Source organism: Erpetoichthys calabaricus, chromosome 10 (assembly GCF_900747795.2).
Source record: "Erpetoichthys calabaricus chromosome 10, fErpCal1.3, whole genome shotgun sequence".
NCBI lineage: Eukaryota > Metazoa > Chordata > Cladistia > Polypteriformes > Polypteridae > Erpetoichthys > Erpetoichthys calabaricus.
The window spans coordinates 121,428,061-121,448,145 of NC_041403.2; the positions used below are offsets into that span (position 1 = coordinate 121,428,061).

The 20,085-nt window shown below is 37.9% G+C and overlaps 1 protein-coding gene across 2 annotated transcripts in view; it reads left to right on the forward strand.

Moving 5' to 3' along the window:
* Positions 1–20,085, forward strand: part of eya2 (EYA transcriptional coactivator and phosphatase 2) — a 184,593-nt gene that overhangs the window by 156,018 nt on the left and 8,490 nt on the right. For both annotated transcript variants that reach the window (XM_028811847.2, XM_051932834.1), the window contains one exon: positions 9,401–9,490. In XM_028811847.2, the coding sequence (XP_028667680.1) occupies positions 9,401–9,490 (90 nt within the window). The remainder of the gene's footprint in view (positions 1–9,400; positions 9,491–20,085) is intronic.

The following is a 20,085-nucleotide window of genomic DNA, read 5'->3' on the forward strand; positions in this document are numbered from 1 at the left end:
GTTAGTGGAGAAAATCAGGCATTTAGGGTTATGCTTGTGTTTTTTTTATTTTTGTTCCACTGATTTCTGTTTTTGCATTCTTATGTTAATGTCTCCCAGGATGGGTGCTCACAATAATCCTAAAACTTTGTCCTTATCAATTCTTTTGGTATGTTTCTGTTATGTTAAATCTTAGCTTTGGTTTAAGGTGTTTAATTTTCAGTTCAGGGTGTAGGATTTGGTGAAAGATCAATTTGACTTCCTGATTACAAATGTGACACATTTTTCTGACCAAATTTCTTCTCCCAGTCCTTTCTCAATAAAGAGACCCCGCTATCTGATTGCGAGGCAGTATACCTTGAAGCCAATCTGTTGAGCTTGGGATACGGCTGCCAGGGGTGAAGCCTTCTTTTGGGTTCCAGATTAGGTAGATACTGGTCTGATTTAGGAGATTTTGTTATATTATGACTGGAGAGTTGCACTTTATTGCTGATCAAAGCCATACTTTTCACAAGATATCATTATTTGGGCTGGATTGATGCTTAATTCATACCTTCACATGTGCTAATTTGAAGCTGACATTCAGATAGGAGAAACTATAACAAAAATTAATCAAAGTTGAAAAAATTTTAAAAAAACAAACCTTAGTTTTAGCCAAAATGCTCAAAAAGGGCATGCAATGAGTCAGAATGCCAGAAGAACAATAAATGAAGCAAAAGTTTAGTTGTTTGTCTTTAAAGAATTGAATCTGCAAATGATAGATAGATAGACTATGCCGCTCAGGAAATGCAGGAGAGGCATTAAAGATGGAAGCATAATAATAATAATAATAATAATAATAATAATAAACTGTTACTAAGAAAGAAATAAAAATTGCAGTGTCCATCCAGAAAGATACTTAATAAAAAAAAACATAATTTCTCATAAACAAAATTGATATTAGCTCCAAGAGGGACAAGAAAATAGATTTTACAAACTGATAATGCATAACATCCCACTTTGGTTCATGTGCATTTGTAGTTTCTGTTTTAAGTGAAACAAAAGGTTGAAATTGATTTTCTACTTAATTTACACAGACAGTAATTAATTTTTTTTTTTTTTAAATAAAAGGTAAAAGAAACACGTTAAGCACCTAACACATCACTCCAAATAAACATGACCCAAAAAAAACACTATTTCTAGCTGAGTAAATTATTTTTGACTTTATGTAATAAAATTAAGTGAGATGTCAACATCATGTCACAAATTTGGCCAACATAGTTAGCTCTGAATCGTCCAGCTGGGAGCTGCCACTAGCAAGACTGTTCAAATGAAATTTCCCACTGGAAAGCATTTATATGCTATATTTTCTATAGCACACGACACAGTGAATAATAAAGGGTCTTGGTTTTTTCTTTGAATCAAGTTGCTTCACTGTTCACTGTTCAGCTCATTTTTGTTTTTGACCAAAACTGCAAAAATAAAACTTTTTTGTTGGCTTGTACCTGAACTTTATTTAAAAAAAAATGTTTTATACACTTTTAGAAGTTTCTCATAGCCCTTCAGCATTCTGCACCTTTTCACACTCATTAACATTCACTAGCACGGAAGCCGCTTGAAGAAACCAGCCCCCCCCTCTTGTTCAGCAGCCATGCTACAGCCCTCTGTGCTGGGTGGGGGGGTGATTGTAGACGCTAATTCCTCCATTTTAAGCTTAAGCTTTTTCTCTCTCATGTTTTGCCTCTCAGTGTTTACCATAATTATTTTCTTTTTCTACTGACACAAGAAGTTGGGTGTCTCTGTTTGGCAGGAGGTTCCTAGTAATTATCCTAATTAAAAACTGCACCCCCTCACCTCTACCACTACATGTTTGACTCCTTCATCCATTATTGTCAAAAAAGTGCTGGGAGGGTTTGCTGGCTGTCAGGTCTGGAGCAGTAATCCGACATTCACCTCTGGCTGACACCACCAACCTGCCAACAACTCAGCCAGCCTCTGCTGGAGATAATCTGTCCTACCTGGCACTGAGCACCTGTTTATTACTTCAAAGAGAACTGTTTGCTTTAATTGCAAATCTACGCATTTTATAGACACGTTCTGTTCTTTTTTTCTTTTGTACTGTGTATTCCTTTGTTTTGTTTTCTGTTTTGTTTTGTTGTTCTTGTTCAGAATTACTTTAGGCAATCTGATTTCTTTCTTTCTTTCTTTCTTTCTTTCTTTCTTTCTTTCTTTCTTTCTTTCTTTCTTTCTTTCTTTCTTTCTTTCTTTCTTTCTTTCTTTCTTTCCAATGCAGTCATCATCCAAAATGATGAGTCAACAGCAGCACTTTTTGCACTTGTTTGAACTCTATGATCAATGCAAGTAGCTTTTTATTGCTATTTTTCAATTAATTCAATTGATATAGTGCTCCTCACTGGGAATGGGCTCATAGTGCTTGGTACATTGGGTTATTTTAACCCACTGCAGTGTAAAGGATAAGTTTGTTATTTTCTGAGTTGAAGATATTTCTTCAAAATTTGTTATTTGTTAGTTTGCCACATGAAATTGTGTTCAAAAGTTAAGCATATTTTATAAATTTTAAAAAATAACTGGCTTTCTCTTGTGCTTCATAAAGGGGATGAAGGGTACCAGAGACACTTTATAAAGAAAAGCCTTGAATCTTACAGAATATGTTAATTTTTTAAAGCTAAGCATTGATCCATGTCTTGAGATTACAGAGGTATTGAAATTCGGACTTGAGTGTAAGTGTCATTTCATCTTTATACTAACTTTTCCAAGGCAGGGTTGCAGGGCACCGACAGCCTATCCCAGGAAGCATTGAATGCAAGGCAGGAACAACATAAAAACAAGGTGCCAGTCTATTGCTGGCAAACATACATACACACACACACACACACACACACACATACACACACGTGCACAGTGTTCACCTAAATTTAATCAGGTTGAAGTTTACTATATTTAGTACAGATATTTTAAACTAGGCAGAGTTGTAGAACAGAACTGTCATTCCTCCCTCACAGCGACAAGTCCTACATATGCGTGTTAGTTAATTTATTCACTCAAAACATTGTGCTCTGTTCTTTTATTACCATGTACTCAGCAAGAGTGACTCATCTTGCATTAAAATCAATAATTGATTTGTGCCACACACATTTTCATTGTCGCACACCCTTCCTTTTTTGGCTTAGCTGTTTCAGAATTTTTTTCAGAAAGGATTTTATTAAAAATACAATTCTGTGTAATCAGTTCAGTTCAGATTGATAGTTATGTGTACAAAGTACAATGAAAGTAATATATGCTCCTTTCACCACACTGCCACTTAGCACGCCTTTCACTCCATATTCATTGTAAACTAACACACAGAATATAAGGCTGAGGTGGGTTTCGGCATTGGGTTATCATAACTTCACACATGACAGTTGCTGCAAGTGAAAAACAGGCAAGAAACATATCCTTACCTTGAGAAAATAATACCAGGAATCTGTTGGAAAATAATTATTTCTTGTTTGCTTTTGTTATTACAAGGATGCCTAATAAGTGTAGAGTGCATGTTTTCTTAAATCAAAAACTTTGCCATTTCAAAGTCGCTATATTTGGTAAGTTTCAAAGCTTTTTTCTTTCACCTTAAAACCAAAAGTTATAAAAAATGCTTCATTTTAAAACACAGTTTAAAGTGGCAAATTAATACCATGATTGTGAAGAAATAATGTTGTCCTGAAAAATAGTGAACTTATCCTTTAGTTAGTGTGTCAAAAAGAGGATGTGACGCGTTGTTCATAATGGCCTTAAGTTTTGTCTTCATTCTCTCCTCCACCACTATCTCCATTGGGTCGAGAGTGCATCCCATAACTGAGCCTGCCTTCTTTATTAGCTTGTTGATTTGGTGAACATCTCTTGAAGTGATGCTACTGGCAAAGAACACCAAACTAGCTATCCCAGAGTTATACAACATGTGCAGGATGTTACTACCCACAGAAAAGGAACACAGACTCCTAAGAAAAAATAGACTGCTCGGCCCTTTCTAATTTAGTTCCTTTGTATTACTAGACCAGTCCAGTTCATCACCAGTGCAAACCCCAAGTACCTCTACTAGTGTGTAACCTCCTCATACACTTCCTGGGTAATGACTAGGTGTAGCGGCTCTTTGTGCAATGAAAGTCAATAAGCAGTTCCATGGTTTTGCTGACATTTTTCAAAGTTCTCCATTCCCAATGTCAGTATATCCAATTAATACAGAATCATCAAAGAACTTCTGCAAGTGACATGACCTGGTGTTACATTTACTGTATACTACAAGGTGAACAGAGTGAACAGAAGAGAAGATTGGACTGTTCCTTGTGATTCCAGTATTGCTCACATCTATGTCAGAGACACAGACTTTGAGCTTCACAAACTGTGGTCTACTGGAAGTAATTTCCTTCTGCAGCTATGTATTTAGTCAGACAACATTGCCATTGCTGGAAACATACCTGGAACTTTGTTTCTAGAAAACCCCTTTGTTGCATTAGCCTGGATTTCAGAATTGCCTGAAAATCATCACCCTTTCATGACAGTTTTTATTTTTGGGAAGAGTCTGAAATCACAAGGAGCTAAGGCAGGTAAATAAGATGGATGATCCAACTTGATATGTGTAATTGATTTCTTAGCCTGGAAGTCAGGAACACTGAGTGCATCATGGCTTGGGGCATTGTCATGATAAATGATCCACATATAAAGTGTTGTTTACATTTTCTAACCCCTCCTTAAACTTCAAATGCTACTCAAAGACTCTTAACTTTTTCACAGCATCCTCAAAATATGCCACCTTTACTAGGTACAATGTAACACGGGTGACACTGCCTGGTCATTCCAGGAACTAAATTACCTCACAGGTCTGACGTTAAATCTGTCGTTGTCACCCACCTACTTTCTAATCTCACTGTAAAATCAAGACTGATAATTTGATCATAAAAGTAGCAGTGACATCATACATCAGCACAGCATACCAAAAACAGAAACAGAATTAAAAAGTCTTAGTAAGAGCCAATCAAAATCATTGCCCATTCTTAGCACCGGTCTACACACTTTGGAGGCAGTAGCTCAGGAAAGGATGCTGGCTAATTTGGTGGCTGTGACAAACAATGACACAGACCCTCAGCACACCACCCTGGTCAACTTGGAGAGCACATTCAGCGCAAGGTAGATTCTACAGTGGTGCTCCAGAAAGAGGTACAGGATGTCTTTTTGTAAGCTGCCATTAAGTCTTGCAACCTCTGGCTAGACTATTCCTTTTCTACATTAGTAATGTGTTAATTATAAATAGCTAACAGACAAACTGCATTTGCAGAATATAGTTTATTTTTATTCATTTAATTTACTTTTTAGTTGCGTACATTTTTTTTATAGCTGATCGCTGTTTTTTTGTGATCGTTACTGTAGTATCACAGTTTCTTCTTGGGATCAAAAATAGAATATCTATCTATCTATCTATCTATCTATCTATCTATCTATCTATCTATCTATCTATCTATCTATCTATCTATCTATCTAGCTATCTAGCTATCTAAAGTAATATGAACAGCCTCATCATTCACAAAAATTAATTCACTTTATACATTTACTTTATACATCTAATTAAAGTTCATTTAACTTAAGATAGATATGTTTGCTGGTATTATATAGCTGTTTCCACTTACATTGACATAAATCTCTTAGATGTTAATAATAACAGTTGATGTTGAAATAATACCACTGGATTATTTTCCTTTAAACAGAGACATAATTTGTCTCTGGGGCTGTTGTCATTACTCACCTATTTTGTGTTAATCTTACTTAAAATGAACACCTTTTTATACTCAAAAAATGATATGTTGATTTTCCTAAAATGCAGCTGCATTAAGATGATTTTATTTAAAATATACTTGTTTTATGTACATGACTGTCCTATATTTGCATAACGTATTACATTTTGCATAAACAACCACCTGTTTTGTTAACAACATGTATCTACCTGTTCTAAGGAATCCCCACACCTTAGTATAGTTGAAAGGAAAGTGAAAGACTGTTAGAAAATGTATTTCTTTCTTAATGCAGTTGGTATTGTGTGGTTATGGAAACTGATTTATGATCATTTTTTATACACTGGCCATCTTACAAGTATTTTTCACTTGTTATCCTTGACAAAATTGCAGTTAATTCTAGGAATACCCTACAAGTGCAATCAATGAAAATAAAACCTGTTCATCGTATATATTAATTTATAAATCAATTGCATATTAGTAAATGAAATGGTTTAATATTCCATATCACTTGCATTGATATTGTATAAATGGTGGGTTTGAATCAAAGCAGTGTGAACATTAATTACTCTCGGTATACCTAGTGTGAAAGAAACAGCTGGACAAACAACGAAGGTTTGGGGCAGCCACCCATGTAGTTTCCCTGGCTGCAAAAGGCTTTAAGGCAGAGTATAATGTGTACAGGTTAAAGTCCAAAACAGAACTGTTTAAGTATGGAGGATGAGGGGGTTTTATAGGTGATTCACAGGAAGCGACGTCCTCGGGGCCGGAACAGGAAGGATTTCTCATGTTTGGTCTGCAGAGAAAAAAGAGAGAGGTCTAGTGCACCCCGCCGCCCCCTGGCCTGGAGTGGAATTGGTGTTTCCTGGTCCCTTTGGTTGACTCCCAAGCGTACGTGTGTGACACTGGCTATCTTTAAATAGCCTCTTTTTTAATTCCTAGAGTCATCCACATGTGTTTTAGTTAATTTATCAAGTTAATATAAAGCAAGTGTCTTTAGCAAACACAACATGTCATTTTTAAGATGCATGTACTTAATTCAGTTAGTTGGACAAACTTGACAATCCAAAGATTTTTTTTTTGAGTGAGCAGCTCTTGTAAATGTACACTATATTAAAATAATGAGTCTTCTGCCTTTATCCAATTGTTGAAACACGTGCGGCATCTGTTAAATTATCTGGTTAGTCATTTAAGTTTTGGAACCCAAAAGGTTTAAGATAGAAATGGAAATGTGATGAGAGATGCTTAGTCCATCTTCAAATATGTCAAAACAGTTTATATGGATTCAGTCTTAAGCCACAAGAATTTAAGTCTTTTAAGTGAAAAATTATGGCTTGCTTTTTTAAGATTGCCAACCCACTGAATTTAAAAGGCAGCCCAAAAAGGTGCATATCTGGACAGGCAGAATGAAAAGAAGAGCTAAAAGAGACAGAGAGAGAGAGAGAGAGAGAGAGAGAATTCAGTCTGGGTGAATTTAGAAACATTTAACCCAATGTTCCTTTCTTTTGGGATGTAGTATAAAACAGAGTGTCATATGTATGTTATATTAATTGCCATCTCAAATTGGCCATAGATGAATAAATGAAGGTATGTTTATGAGGGCCCCTATCCTATCAATATCTGGTTCCTGCCTTTGCCCAATGTTGCCAGAGTAGGCTTCTGCTTCCTATGTAAATGTATTAGACTAAACAACAACAACATTTCTTTATATAGCACATTTTCATACAAATGATGTTGTTCAAAGGAAATCTACCATGTTGTGTATGTTTTTTTATTTTCATTTTGCAGCTGTTTTCAACAATTATCATTTAAAACTAATAATTTGGAAAACCCTTCACACTGTTTGTTAGGTACATACATTCTTAAAAATTAAGGTGCCAAAGTGGTGCCGTACAGAAACCATTTTTTCCCCAAACGAGCTGTCCATATGAATGTTTCAGAAATAACCCTTTATTTTGATTCATTACAGCTTCCAGAAATAACCATGAAAAGATGGCTAGTTAATAGTGATACAATGGGTTACTAATTTTGTAAAGGACTCTTGTGGCATACAATCACACAAGTTTAGGGTTACTTAATCTGTTAGTATCCTGCTATGTACCTTATTATACATTCAAGATTTCTGTTTTGTCCACATATTAGGAGCCTTCTCAAAGTCCAAAGAACCAATTTCACATACAAACAGTACTTTTCCAAAATCAAATTGTTTTTTGTTAAGGAATGGTTCTATGAGAAACCATGTACCCTGGGAAAGTGCCATTACAGAACCATTATTTTTAAGGGTGTATTGCGGTCTCCTTGTCTATCTGCCTGGCCGTCTTGCTTGTTCATCTGTCAGGACAACACCCAGTAGACCAATTTTGCTGAAATATAGCACATTTATTCTTCAAGGATATTTGTTGGGAAAGTAAGATATATCAAATACTGTGCACTGACAAAGTTTTGAAATTTCAAAACCTCCCATTGAAAAGCATTGCCAAATTTTACAGCTTATCTGTTTTAAAATAGAGAAGCGTTCTGTGAGACTTCAATTCCAAATTTGTTTACTGTTTTAAATGTTCCTTTTTATATTTTCTTCTTTTACTTATGTGACAGCTACTCTTGACAGGTGAACACTAATAGAGTCGTGTGCACTGCAGTGGCAGGTGCTTCACACTTAGAGAAGTGCATGGTGTCATATGCAAACAGCAGCTTCTCCTGCTCCTCGAAATCGTTGTGTATAAATGACATCATATCCATAAGCATAAAAGCAAAAAATGCATACAATTTAACTTTTGTGGAAATGAATGAAAGAAAAAAAACTGTGGGTTGGTGACACTTTATTCATACAATAAGTAAACTTGTACTCTGGATTTCTGTTATACTAAAATATTATTTATTGGCAAAGTACGACAATAATCTGCAGTCCATCACAGTTGGATTCAGCCTACAATTTTAGGTTGAGACTTCAACACAGATTTTAAAATCTCCATTGGGACTTTTTTTAAAAAAATGTACATTTACGAATTTCAAGTACTATTAGCCATAGACTCAGCAACCAACAATAACACAACAATCAATGAACTTTTGTCGTCACTTCAGTTAAAATGTGTTATCTATGAAAGATTTTTGATCCAGCACAAGCCTATGTACATGATATTACAAAATTGTATTAAAAAGACATATTTTATATACTGTTTTAAAACATACAATACATCACTATTATTTTTAGTAAGACTCATTGTTACAAAAATATTTAATAAATAACATTATGATAACTAACACTTTGATGAAGTAACTAGTGTCACAGCTGTTAAAACAGTTAACTAAGTCTCCATATGCACATGAATGTTATGCCATGCATACATTTTCTTACTGGTTTAAATACTCCCCTTTAAAACAAATAAGTTTAACTTCTCATTTACTCCTGCTGATATAATGTTGTTTAGCAATTAGCTTATTTCATATATATATATATGTATTATGTGTGAATTTCCTTTATATAATAAAGACATTTTGTCTTTGATACTACAAGCTGGGTTTTTTGATCAACATGAGTAGCTCCACTTCTGGACTAAAACTTAGAAAAATCCAGCAAGCTAGAATTTGTGCAGCTGAGTCTTGATCTTTATGGGCTTGTGGATCAGATCTCCTCACAAGCAGGCTTTTCTTTCTCACTGCAGGAATCAGCAAAGGCCGTGTCACTTGGACTATGGATGGAAGAAATGATCTTTAATCTTGCAGACACGCGGCTGTTCTTCAATGACCTGGAGGTATGTGATGTAGAGTCTTATGGGAAATCCAAGAACACATTTTGATGAAAGAAGTGTGAGCTCCACTAAGACGGCAGCTTTCAAAAAAAAAAAATCACAGTCATTAAGTTATGTGATTATTGCAGGCGCTTATCATAAAGGTTCATCCTGATATATTGGAGTTACTTGTCATTTCCTACAATGCTTAAGAATCCTCTTGTAAAAATTATTATGCATTTTTTTATATGTGATAGGGAAAAGTAGTCTGTGGAATGGAGACCTTAGTAGAGTTTTTAAACACACTGGTCACAGAGGAAATGTTGAGTCACCAGCTAGGTTGCCCTTTTTAATACAGCATTTGCAATGTCCAAAAAAATAAATAAACGCTCATCAAACAAAGGCAAAGAAAAAGCAGAGTGATATAAAGAATAAACAAGGAGACTCCGTGTTCTCTTAGGTGCATCAGTATTCAGGTGGTAGCTCCACTCTGCGGTCAGCTCTCTCTGGTATGAGACAAGCCATGCTGGGAGTGTCTTGACTTTATAGCGGAAAGGGTGGAGTCTGTTGCTCTATGTGGGAGGTTTCTCACGGCTGTAGGAGAAAAAGGAGTTGATACCTTCAGCGACAGCACCCCCTCGTGTTCCAGACTGGTAGTGCTTATGTCTGATGAGCTCAAAAGATGATCCTTCGACACTCGTGTGTGACTACATATATATGTAAAAAAAAAAAAAAAAAATGATGGGCAGAACTTAACTGGGGTCATGGGGCTCTCTTGAAATTGGCTAATTCCTGGCCATGAAGGAGAAATGGATATCTGACTTTCAATGCCAGTCAGTCATGCCTTTGTATCTGCTTCAAATTATCCCCCGTAAAACTAGAGAAATAGGCACATGTATATACAGTACTATATGCAATGGTTATAAAAAGCATTCACAACTTTGGACCTTTTCACAACACTGAATCACATTGGATTTAATTTAGTTTTTCTATCACTGATCAACAAATAAAAAGATTCAAATTCATAGTGAAAACAAATCTCTGCAAAGTGGTCTAATACTGTAATGGTTTATACCTCACAGTAAAATGTGAAACCTTCTAGGGGAATGAATACTTTTTATAGGCACTATATTCCATGCTATGCATATCATCCATCCATCCATCCATTTTCCAACCCGCTGAATCCGAACACAGGGTCACGGGGGTCTGCTGGAGCCAATCCCAGCCAACACAGGGCACAAGGCAGGAAACAATCCTGGGCAGGGTGCCAACCCACCGCAGGACACACACAAACACACCCACACACCAAGCACACACTAGGGCCAATTTAGAATCGCCAATCCACCTAACCTGCATGTCTTTGGAATGTGGGAGGAAACCGGAGCGCCCGGAGGAAACCCACGCAGACACGGGGAGAACATGCAAACTCCACGCAGGGAGGACCCAGGAAGCGAACCCAGGTCCCCAGGTCTCCCAACTGCGAGGCAGCAGTGCCACCCACCGCGCCACCGTGCCGCCCTACGCATATCATATATACTTATATCATTTTCTTTATTTAAAACTTGATATTTTACCATACTCTGTAATAATTCTTGCATTTAAGTTGTAATGTATACAGTGAATTTCTCCCCACTTTGGACTGTTTTGCTATGAGTAATTCAGTCTGCTTCACAGTTCTGATGATGTATGTTGAGAACTCTATACTGGCACAGCATGATTGTGCCCAACAACGGACTGGCATTGCATCTTGCTCTCATCCCTGTAAAGATATGTCTCTGACCACTTCCAAAAGTGCAAAATAAATCAGGTTCAGAATAAAGAATGGCGATTTGCACATGATTCCATGACGTATGCACTTTTTTATAAGGTGCACACCACATTTCACAAAGAGCATTCTAATAAGAGACCATCTAAAAACAAAAATAATTTAGCAATTCTTTCAGTAAGTATAAATAGTAGTACAGAAATTTACATTGGACTAAATGTAAAAGGCAATAAAAGGTTTACTACAAATAAAAAGAAAACTTCAGAAAATTATGTATTACTACTAAAGAAAGGAAAAAACAAATTTTGTTAACAAAAGAAATGCATAAAATGTGGGTCCAGCATTTTATTGTTGATACTGGCAGTGAATCTGATGCTTTGGATGTAAACCAGCTATATAGCTGTCATGTCAGCTACATGAAGCAAGCAGAATAATCAGATATAATGACCTGGTTGATTTCACGTCTTTGTGAGTGAGTGTTCTGTTTCTTCATGATTATTCCAAATAAGACGGAAGAGTTCCAGAAGTATCACACAATATTGATCTTATTTCTTTAGACCAGAAACCTCCACAAAGGGTTCATGTTATGCCTTCTGACAGTTGACCTCATGGCAGTATATAAAAACATCATTCTCTTTTAAAAAAAAAGCAATATTAGCAGTACTATTTGGTACATGTTACATCTTTTTCCAGAGTGCTTGGTGTTTGTTTTGTTGGAGAGACAAAATGTTATCTGGCAAGGAGGATAATGTTTATGAAACTCCATGATTACTGTTGACTTAGGCATGCCATGAATGAGTATGCTGGCATTTTTCCAGTTCCTATTCATATTAAATATTTGTCTGTCTCCAACCCACTCTTCCAGTATTATTCATGACAGTACTTTTAAGAGATTTGTTAAAAAAATATTATTGCCCAAAGTTCAGAATGAGTATGATTGCACAATTAAGCTTGCTTCTTTAAATATTGGGAGTGATACTGCATTTAATCATTAAGAATTTGACCGGGTACTGTATTTTTTTTTTAATTTTGCCACAAAGACTTGGATGTGGTTTTTCCATTAATTCAATTTTTCTTATGTTTCTTGGTGTCAAGACAGATTATTACTTCAGGAAAACCTCACTGTCAACTTCCCTTGTTTACTTTTCTTTACACTTTCATTAATCTTGTGATTTTTGAGAAGACCACCTCTCATCGCGCTTTCTAATCCCCAACCAAGGAAGGGATTATAATTAAACCAGCTTTAACTGGTGAAGAAAAAGATTCCCCATGGCAGGTGTATGCTTTTCTGTTTTGTTTAGATCCACAGATCTGCCTCTAAAGGAATTGCATCATTCATAGCTTATTTTGTAAACAGCAGTCAAGGATATTAGGGAGAGGACTTTGGTAAACATTGCGTCTGTAATTAGAAACCATATCTACTTTTGTCATTCAGAGGAGCTTTTTGGCAAAATGTCTGTCCGTCAGTAGAATTCACTTATGGATATGCATTCATTCAAGTCAATACTGTTGTGGTTCCAGATTCTGAAATATTTTCCCTGTGACGTTAAGGTTTGATGGCGCACACACAGTGCAATAACACTGTGTGAAGACAGGAGAAACCCAAATCTCCTAATTAGCTTGATGAGTACACAGTGTAAGCCACTTTGTATTTCAGCATTGCCTAAGGTGGTGTGGATGTAATGTGCTACACAATGAGGACAGGACCCAGCTTGTCTGTCGCTTTGCACAAGCATATTGTTGAGCCGACAGACCCCTTTCTCATCTGATAAGCAGGCTTTAACATTAATCCCAGCAAATGTAGTGCTGTATTATGGAAAGAAATAGAAAGTCAAGTAAATAACAGGTTCCCGTAGTTACACATATCTTTATAAAGTTTTCGATTCTCTCCTTGCTCGATGTCTTGTGGCTAGTCCTCTACCAACTATACATCTGGTTTTCATCAAGTTCTCTACATGACTCAGTATCTAAAGCTCAAACAGTTATATCTGTTGGTTTTATTAGGCCAAATACCAATTTCCTAAAGAGGAACTGAAAATTTTAAATAAAGTAAGATCAAGAAAGACCGTTTCTTTGCTGTTATAGCATATCACGGCTTTTTTTTTACCCATCCCAAATGTATGAAGCCGCATAGCAGATATCAAACTTCATTAGCTTGTGGCGGGCCGGTTGGGACGCCCCTTCTACATATGTTTCGGGGGAGCAACCATGGGCGTCTCAATACCTCCCCCGGGACACTTGGTGGCAGCCTCACTGGCTGACGATGGTGCCTCAGTTTCCCGCAGGACTCCATGGGAGATGGAGTTCTCCACACCCCTGTTGGGATCTGGGGTGGCCGCCAGGGGTTGCTGCATGGGTCCCTGAGCCGGCCTGGACAACTCTACAGCCCTTCCCGGAAGTGCAATCAGAAGCATGTGATCAAGCACCTGGAGCACTTCCGGGTGGGCTATAAAAAGGGCCAGCAACCACCAGTCAGGAGCCAGAGTCGGGAGGTGGAGGACGAAGCTAGACGGGAGGAGTGGTGGTGCCAGAAGAGTGTTTGTTGTGTGATTTAAGTGCTTTGGGACTGTGTATTGCCTGTGGGGTTCACAAGGATGACATACCCCACAGGTGAGGAAAAATAAAAGTCCTTTGTGTTTTACACGTGCCTCAGTCTGAGTCTGTGCTGGGTCGGGCGCTATACAGCGCCCTAATTCACACGCTAAAGAAACAAGTGCCATTGGCTGGGCTGCAAGTGGTCAGCTCTCATGATTTGTTCAAAGCACTGAACAAGAAATGAGACTTCAAGAACCAAAATTCTCTATACTGTAAAAAGTATAGCAGCTATCTGATTGGTGTAAATAATACTTCATTTTTGTTCAATTACAAATACATTATTTCTATCATTAAATATTACATGGATGTCATTGTTGGTACCATTTTGTAACTATTTTTTGCATTCTGTGTGTTTGGTAACTAGGGTGTTGTGTGGTTGCTAGGCATGTGATACATGCAGCATGTGACCTGTGATATATATGTATTGTCTGAACTGTGTATGTGTTGTGACCAGGATAAAACAAAAGTATTCAGTGCCAAAGGAAGAAAGAGTATGTTTGTGATCAGAAGTTGAGCAAAAGGTAGTTATTAGGAGCTAAATGAGATATTACTTATGAAGTAATACTGTGTGAAAATCAAAATACCAATCTTCAAAATTCAAAAAGAAAGCCAGAAAATCAAAATTGAATCCCAAAGTAAAGTGGTGCCTAATGATACTTTTCCTCATTAAATTTGTGAGTTTGCACAAAGTCTGTTTTGTTTTAATTTTTATCTAAAGCTCGGCATTGGTGTTAACACGCCACCATCTTAAATAATGTGAGTGTGCTCACTTTCCATTGTGGTAGTAACCAGCATAGTAACTGTTATTGAATCTCTATAAATAAGGCTATAGTTTATAGTAGTCCCCTTTCCAAAAGAGAGGTTTCTTATAACACAGTGAGGGAGACTCTTCTCTTTTAATAGATGAACAAGTTGTTAAACATCAACACATTCTATAACAAATGTTATCTACATATTGTGGAGCTCGGCCCGGACACAAACAGGCGGACACGTTTAAATCACCCAAAACACGTTTATTCTCCATACTCATATTTACAATAGTGCAGCACAACCCCAAAGTCCCCAAAAGTCCAGGCCAACAACGCAATATGCCTCTTTCTATTCAGGCCGCCTCCTTGCCTCCTCCAAGACCTCGTCTCTCGACCTCCCGACTCCAGCCAACGAACGGAGGGAGGCAGCCCCTTTTATAATCACCCGGATGTGCTCCAGGTGCGTCCCGACAATCTTCCGCCGTCACTCCCCAGTGTGGCGGAAGTGCTGGCTGCGCACCCGGAAGCACTCCGGGTGTCCCCGATCCTCTTACCCCCCCAGGACTTCCGGGTGTGGCGGAAGTGCTGAGGTCCAGGGCTACATAGGCATTGGGGTACCCCCAGGCGGTGACCACATGCCCCTATAGGGTTGAGTTTCAAAGTTCTGTACCCGTGGTTCCCATAGCCACCAGGGCGGTCGCCCCCACGTGGTCTGGGAGAGGCGTAAGCCCTCCTCTGGAGTGTCCCGGCCAGTTCGCCCCCCCAGCCACTTGTGACAATACGTAACAATAAACAATGATTTTATGACTGTCTAAATGCAATCTGAATTTTAGCTTTGAGTGTTTAGGTTTACAGTAACAAAATATTGCAAATCTTCGCATCTCTTATACTATAAACAACATGACTTTCCTCAAAAAATTAAATCAATTTTTTGATGCCCCTTCTCTCATTTTATTACTAAGCAGCAGAGGAATTACCAAGTTAATGAAAGTGTTACAGAGTTTTGTACTTTACCATCTGTGAGTAGGTGAGATGTAAAATCACAAATGATTGTTTTTAACACCAAGTCAAGTCCCCGTCACATTACTCAGCCTTTCTAGTGATTTTCAGTTGTAGTCTTTATTTACGTAATCTTAGCACGTTGAGGCAGTGGCAGAGTGCTCTTTTGAATGCCAGTCATGTAGTTTGACTTCCCCAAGACCTAGCTCTAGTGGTCTGCCACTTGCCCCAGGTTTGTCTTAAGTCATGGGGATGGGCTTGTGTGTGTGCAGGAGCTGATATCAAATTAGTTTACATGTGGAATTACAATGATTAAAATGCAGCTGCAAGAAAAGAATGAAGGCTCATGTTATTGACTGTGCAAATAGATAATTTGCCTGATGTCTTCTGTTTATTGTAAAGGACTGAGATTGCAGCTAAACTCATCGTACTTGGAAAGCATTCATTCCAGTTGCAGGTGTCATCAGGCAACAAGTATACAACCTGTTAAAATGCAGCAAGCTTTTGTCAGACAGCAAGTATATGACCTGTATTTTGGAAAAGTAAAAATGTTCTGAAAAGTTGTCATGAAGTCATGTAAATTTGTGCTCCCTTGGAATTGCTAGTCATGGCATTTAACATTGTCAGGCAATTGCAGTCTGACTTGCTCTCAGACTAGAAATTGTGTAATGTGCTGCTGGCATTAGTTGAGTTCGTTTATAGTAGGCAAGAAAAACATGCGCTGGAAGATGATGCTCCTGTTTCTTTCTTCTTTTGAGACATGTAATGCCTCCACCATTACATTGCTTAAATATATATATATCCCACTTGGCTTTGTAATTCTGACTTTTTTATAAGAAAGAGGGAGCTATGCTGTTAGTACCTTCTTGCGCTCTATGCATAGCTGTTGTGTACACAGTGATGTGTCCTCTCATTGTGAAAAATAATGACCAGAAAAGTCTAAAGGGAGGTGACAAGCCGTAGTCTGAAAGCAGGTGTGAGTTACAATCCTGGCAAAAAACAAAAGGGGCATCTAAAAATCATAGCCTGTAGATAAATGTGAAAAAAGGTCAAAACCTATACTAACAAGAGTTATCTTAACATAATTTTGTTTTTATAAAAATTTATAAAAAAAGATTTTTATATAGTTCTTTGATCCAAGAATAAGATAAACTAAAATGGATGCCTCCATCTTGAAGAGTCACAGTGGCATGAGGTGATCTGCTGTATTGTCACAGTGTCACCTCACATGTTAGGAACCCAACTTGCAAAAGAGAACAACATGGCTGCGTCCCTGTAAGCCATGACAACCATTAGACTAACAAAGCAAAAATGACAATAATAAACAAAATAACATGGTTATAGCATAAATAAAACTGTCAACAGATTCCTTCATTTGTCTCCAACAAAAAAAATGCCCTTTTCAAAACAGCGCACTGTACAAGTGATTGACAGGAAATCTATTGTTTGCAAGCAGGTGTACTTGTTCGAGTGACATGCAGAATAGGTTCTATTTATAGTAAAACTATTTCATTACATACTGTATGCTGGAGTTTCTTTTTTCTTTCACTCTTTATCGTCCTGGCGTGCCCCTGGCTGCAACCACAGAACTCTGTAATTTATTGAAGCTAAAAAGAAATAACCAAATGGAGAGAGTGGTGCACAGAAGCCTGCCTGGCCTGATTGCTCCTAGACAAAGTGTAGACTTTGGTTAAATCTCTGCACAGTAAGGAGAAAGGTTACATCTACTAACTAGTACGTTAACATACTTGGAACATGATGTTTGGTGTCAAAAATGGCAACATACCAACTGTAAAGGTTGATATAACCACAGGAAATTGCTTTTAATTTGATTTGTGCTCAATGAATACTTATAAAGTACATTAATTGTTAAATTAAGCATCCATTCATTTTGTAATCCTCTTAAATTTTGCAAGGGGTTGAATCTAATCTCAGCAACATTAGGTGTAAGGCCCATGAAGGGATACTAGTTTATTGCATCAAACACTCGCACAATTAATCTAATCAGTACATCTTTAGGTAGAGGAAGAAATTGGTATACAGTAATCCCTCCTCCATCGCGGGGGTTGCGTTCCAGAGCCACCCGCGAAATAAGAAAATCCGCGAAGTAGAAACCATATGTTTATATGGTTATTTTTATATTGTCATGCTTGGGTCACAGATTTGCGCAGAAACACAGGAGGTTGTAGAGAGACAGGAACGTTATTCAAACACTGCAAACAAACATTTGTCTCTTTTTCAAAAGTTTAAACTGTGCTCCATGACAAGACAGAGATGACAGTTCTGTCTCACAATTAAAAGAATGCAAACATATCTTCCTCTTCAAAGGATTGCGTGTCAGGAGCACAGAATGTCACATAGATAGAGAAAATAATCTCTAGCAAACAAATCAATAGGGCTGTTTGGCTTTTAAGTATGCGAAGCACCGCGGCACAAAGCTGTTGAAGGCGGCAGCTCACACTCCCTCCGTCAGGAGCAGGGAGAGAGAGAGAGAGAGAGAGTTTGTTTTTCAGTCAAAAATCAATACGTGCCCTTCGAGCTTTTAAGTATGCGAAGCACCGTGCAGCATGTCGTTTCAGGAAGCAGCTGCACAAAAGATAGCAACGTGAAGATAATCTTTCAGCATTTTTAGACGAGCGTCCGTATCGTCTAGGTGTGCGAACAGCCCCCCTGCTTAATCCCCATACGTCAGGATCAGTGAAAGTCAGCGCAAGAGAGAGAGAAAAGTAAGCAATCTAGCTTCTCAGCCATCTGCCAATAGCGTCCCTTGTATAAAATCAACTGGGCAAACCAACTGAGGAAGCATGTACCAGAAATTAAAAGACCCATTGTCCTCAGAAATCCGCGAACCAGCAAAAAATCCGCGATATATATTTAAATATGCTTACATATAAAATCCGCGATGGAGTGAAGCCGCGAAAGGCGAAGCGCGATATAGCGAGGGATCACTGTACTCAGAGAAACCCCATGTAGATGCTGGGATAATCTGCAGCCTCCAGGCAGATGATACATGGGCTGGGCACCCTGGAGCTGCAGTATGTGGCAATAGTGCTAACCACTGCTCCATGGTTTTATGGGTGACATTAGGTCACCTTAATCTATTAGTAACATTAAGGTTTGAATGAGATTTCCACATGTTCATGTACAGTATGTTAAAAGATACTTTTTAGAGTGTGTGCTTACTTTCTTACAGCATTATAATATGTTTAAGAAGTGAATTGCATAAATATAAAATTCCAACCACAGCACCCATCAAAGACAGGTAATAGAATAATAACAAATATTTGCTATTTCTTGTCCTGTGTATTTGCGTGAGTGTGAAAGTCTTATAACCAGTGCTCTCTCTCTCAGGTGCGTTCCCGTAAAGGCTGCTTCACAGTCATTATTTCTGAGGTGCCTTTCGCACCTCCTGTCCTGTTTTATACTTGCCGTTTTCAAAAGCAACTCTCTTAGCATGCACCTTTACTCCTTCTTGTGTGTATCCCACTCACACTTAATAATAATGATACATTTTATTTATTTGTAGGCACCTTTCTAAACACTCAAGGACACTGAATAATAGACAAAAACACAGATTATAAACAAAAGTAAAATACAAAAGTTAAAATCAGACAGAGCAATTGTAATCAAAGAGAATAAGCAGTCTTAAACAAATGAGTTTTAAGTTTAGATTTGAAAAGTGAAAATGATTCAATATTTCTAAGCTCAGATGGTAGTGGTAAGACGGACGAAGGGGACAGGTAAGTGGATGGAGGAAGAGGATCTAAGGGTACGGGAGGGAATGGCAACATGGAGGAGGTCAGACAGATATGGAGGGGCGAGGTTGTGGATAGCCTTAAAAGTTAGTAGGAGAATTTTGAATTGAATTCGGAACTGAACTGTAAGCCAATTAAGCTGCTGCAAAAGAGGAGTGATAAGGTGAATAGATAAGGTTCTAGTAATACTGCAGGCAGCTGAATTCTGGACCATTTGAAGCTTATAAAGAGATTTGTGAGAAAGACCAAAGAAAAGGAATTGCAATAATCCAGACGAGAAGTGACAAGGCTGTGAACAAGGATAGCAGTGGTGTGGGGAGTGAGGGAGGGGCAAATACGATTAATGTTACGCAAGTGGAAATATGCAGACTGGGAGATGTTATTGATGTGGGACTGAAAGTTTAAAGTACTGTCAAGGATGACACCCAGACTCTTAACCTGTGGGGAAGGGGAGACAGAGGAATTATCAATAACAAATGAAAAATGATCAGTTTTGGATAATGTTGATTTTGTACCAATGAGGAGAACCTCAGTTTTGTCACTATTTAATTTAAGAAAATTTGAAGAAAACCAGGATTTGATTTCTGCTATGCGATCAATAAGTGAGGAGGGTGGAAAGGAAACAGTCAGTTTACTAGTGAGATAGAGCTGGGTGTCATCAGCATAACAGTGGAAGTTAATGTTATATTTACAAAAGATCCAAGGGGAAGGAGGTAAATAATGAAAAGGAGGGGCCCCAGGACAGAGTCCACCTGA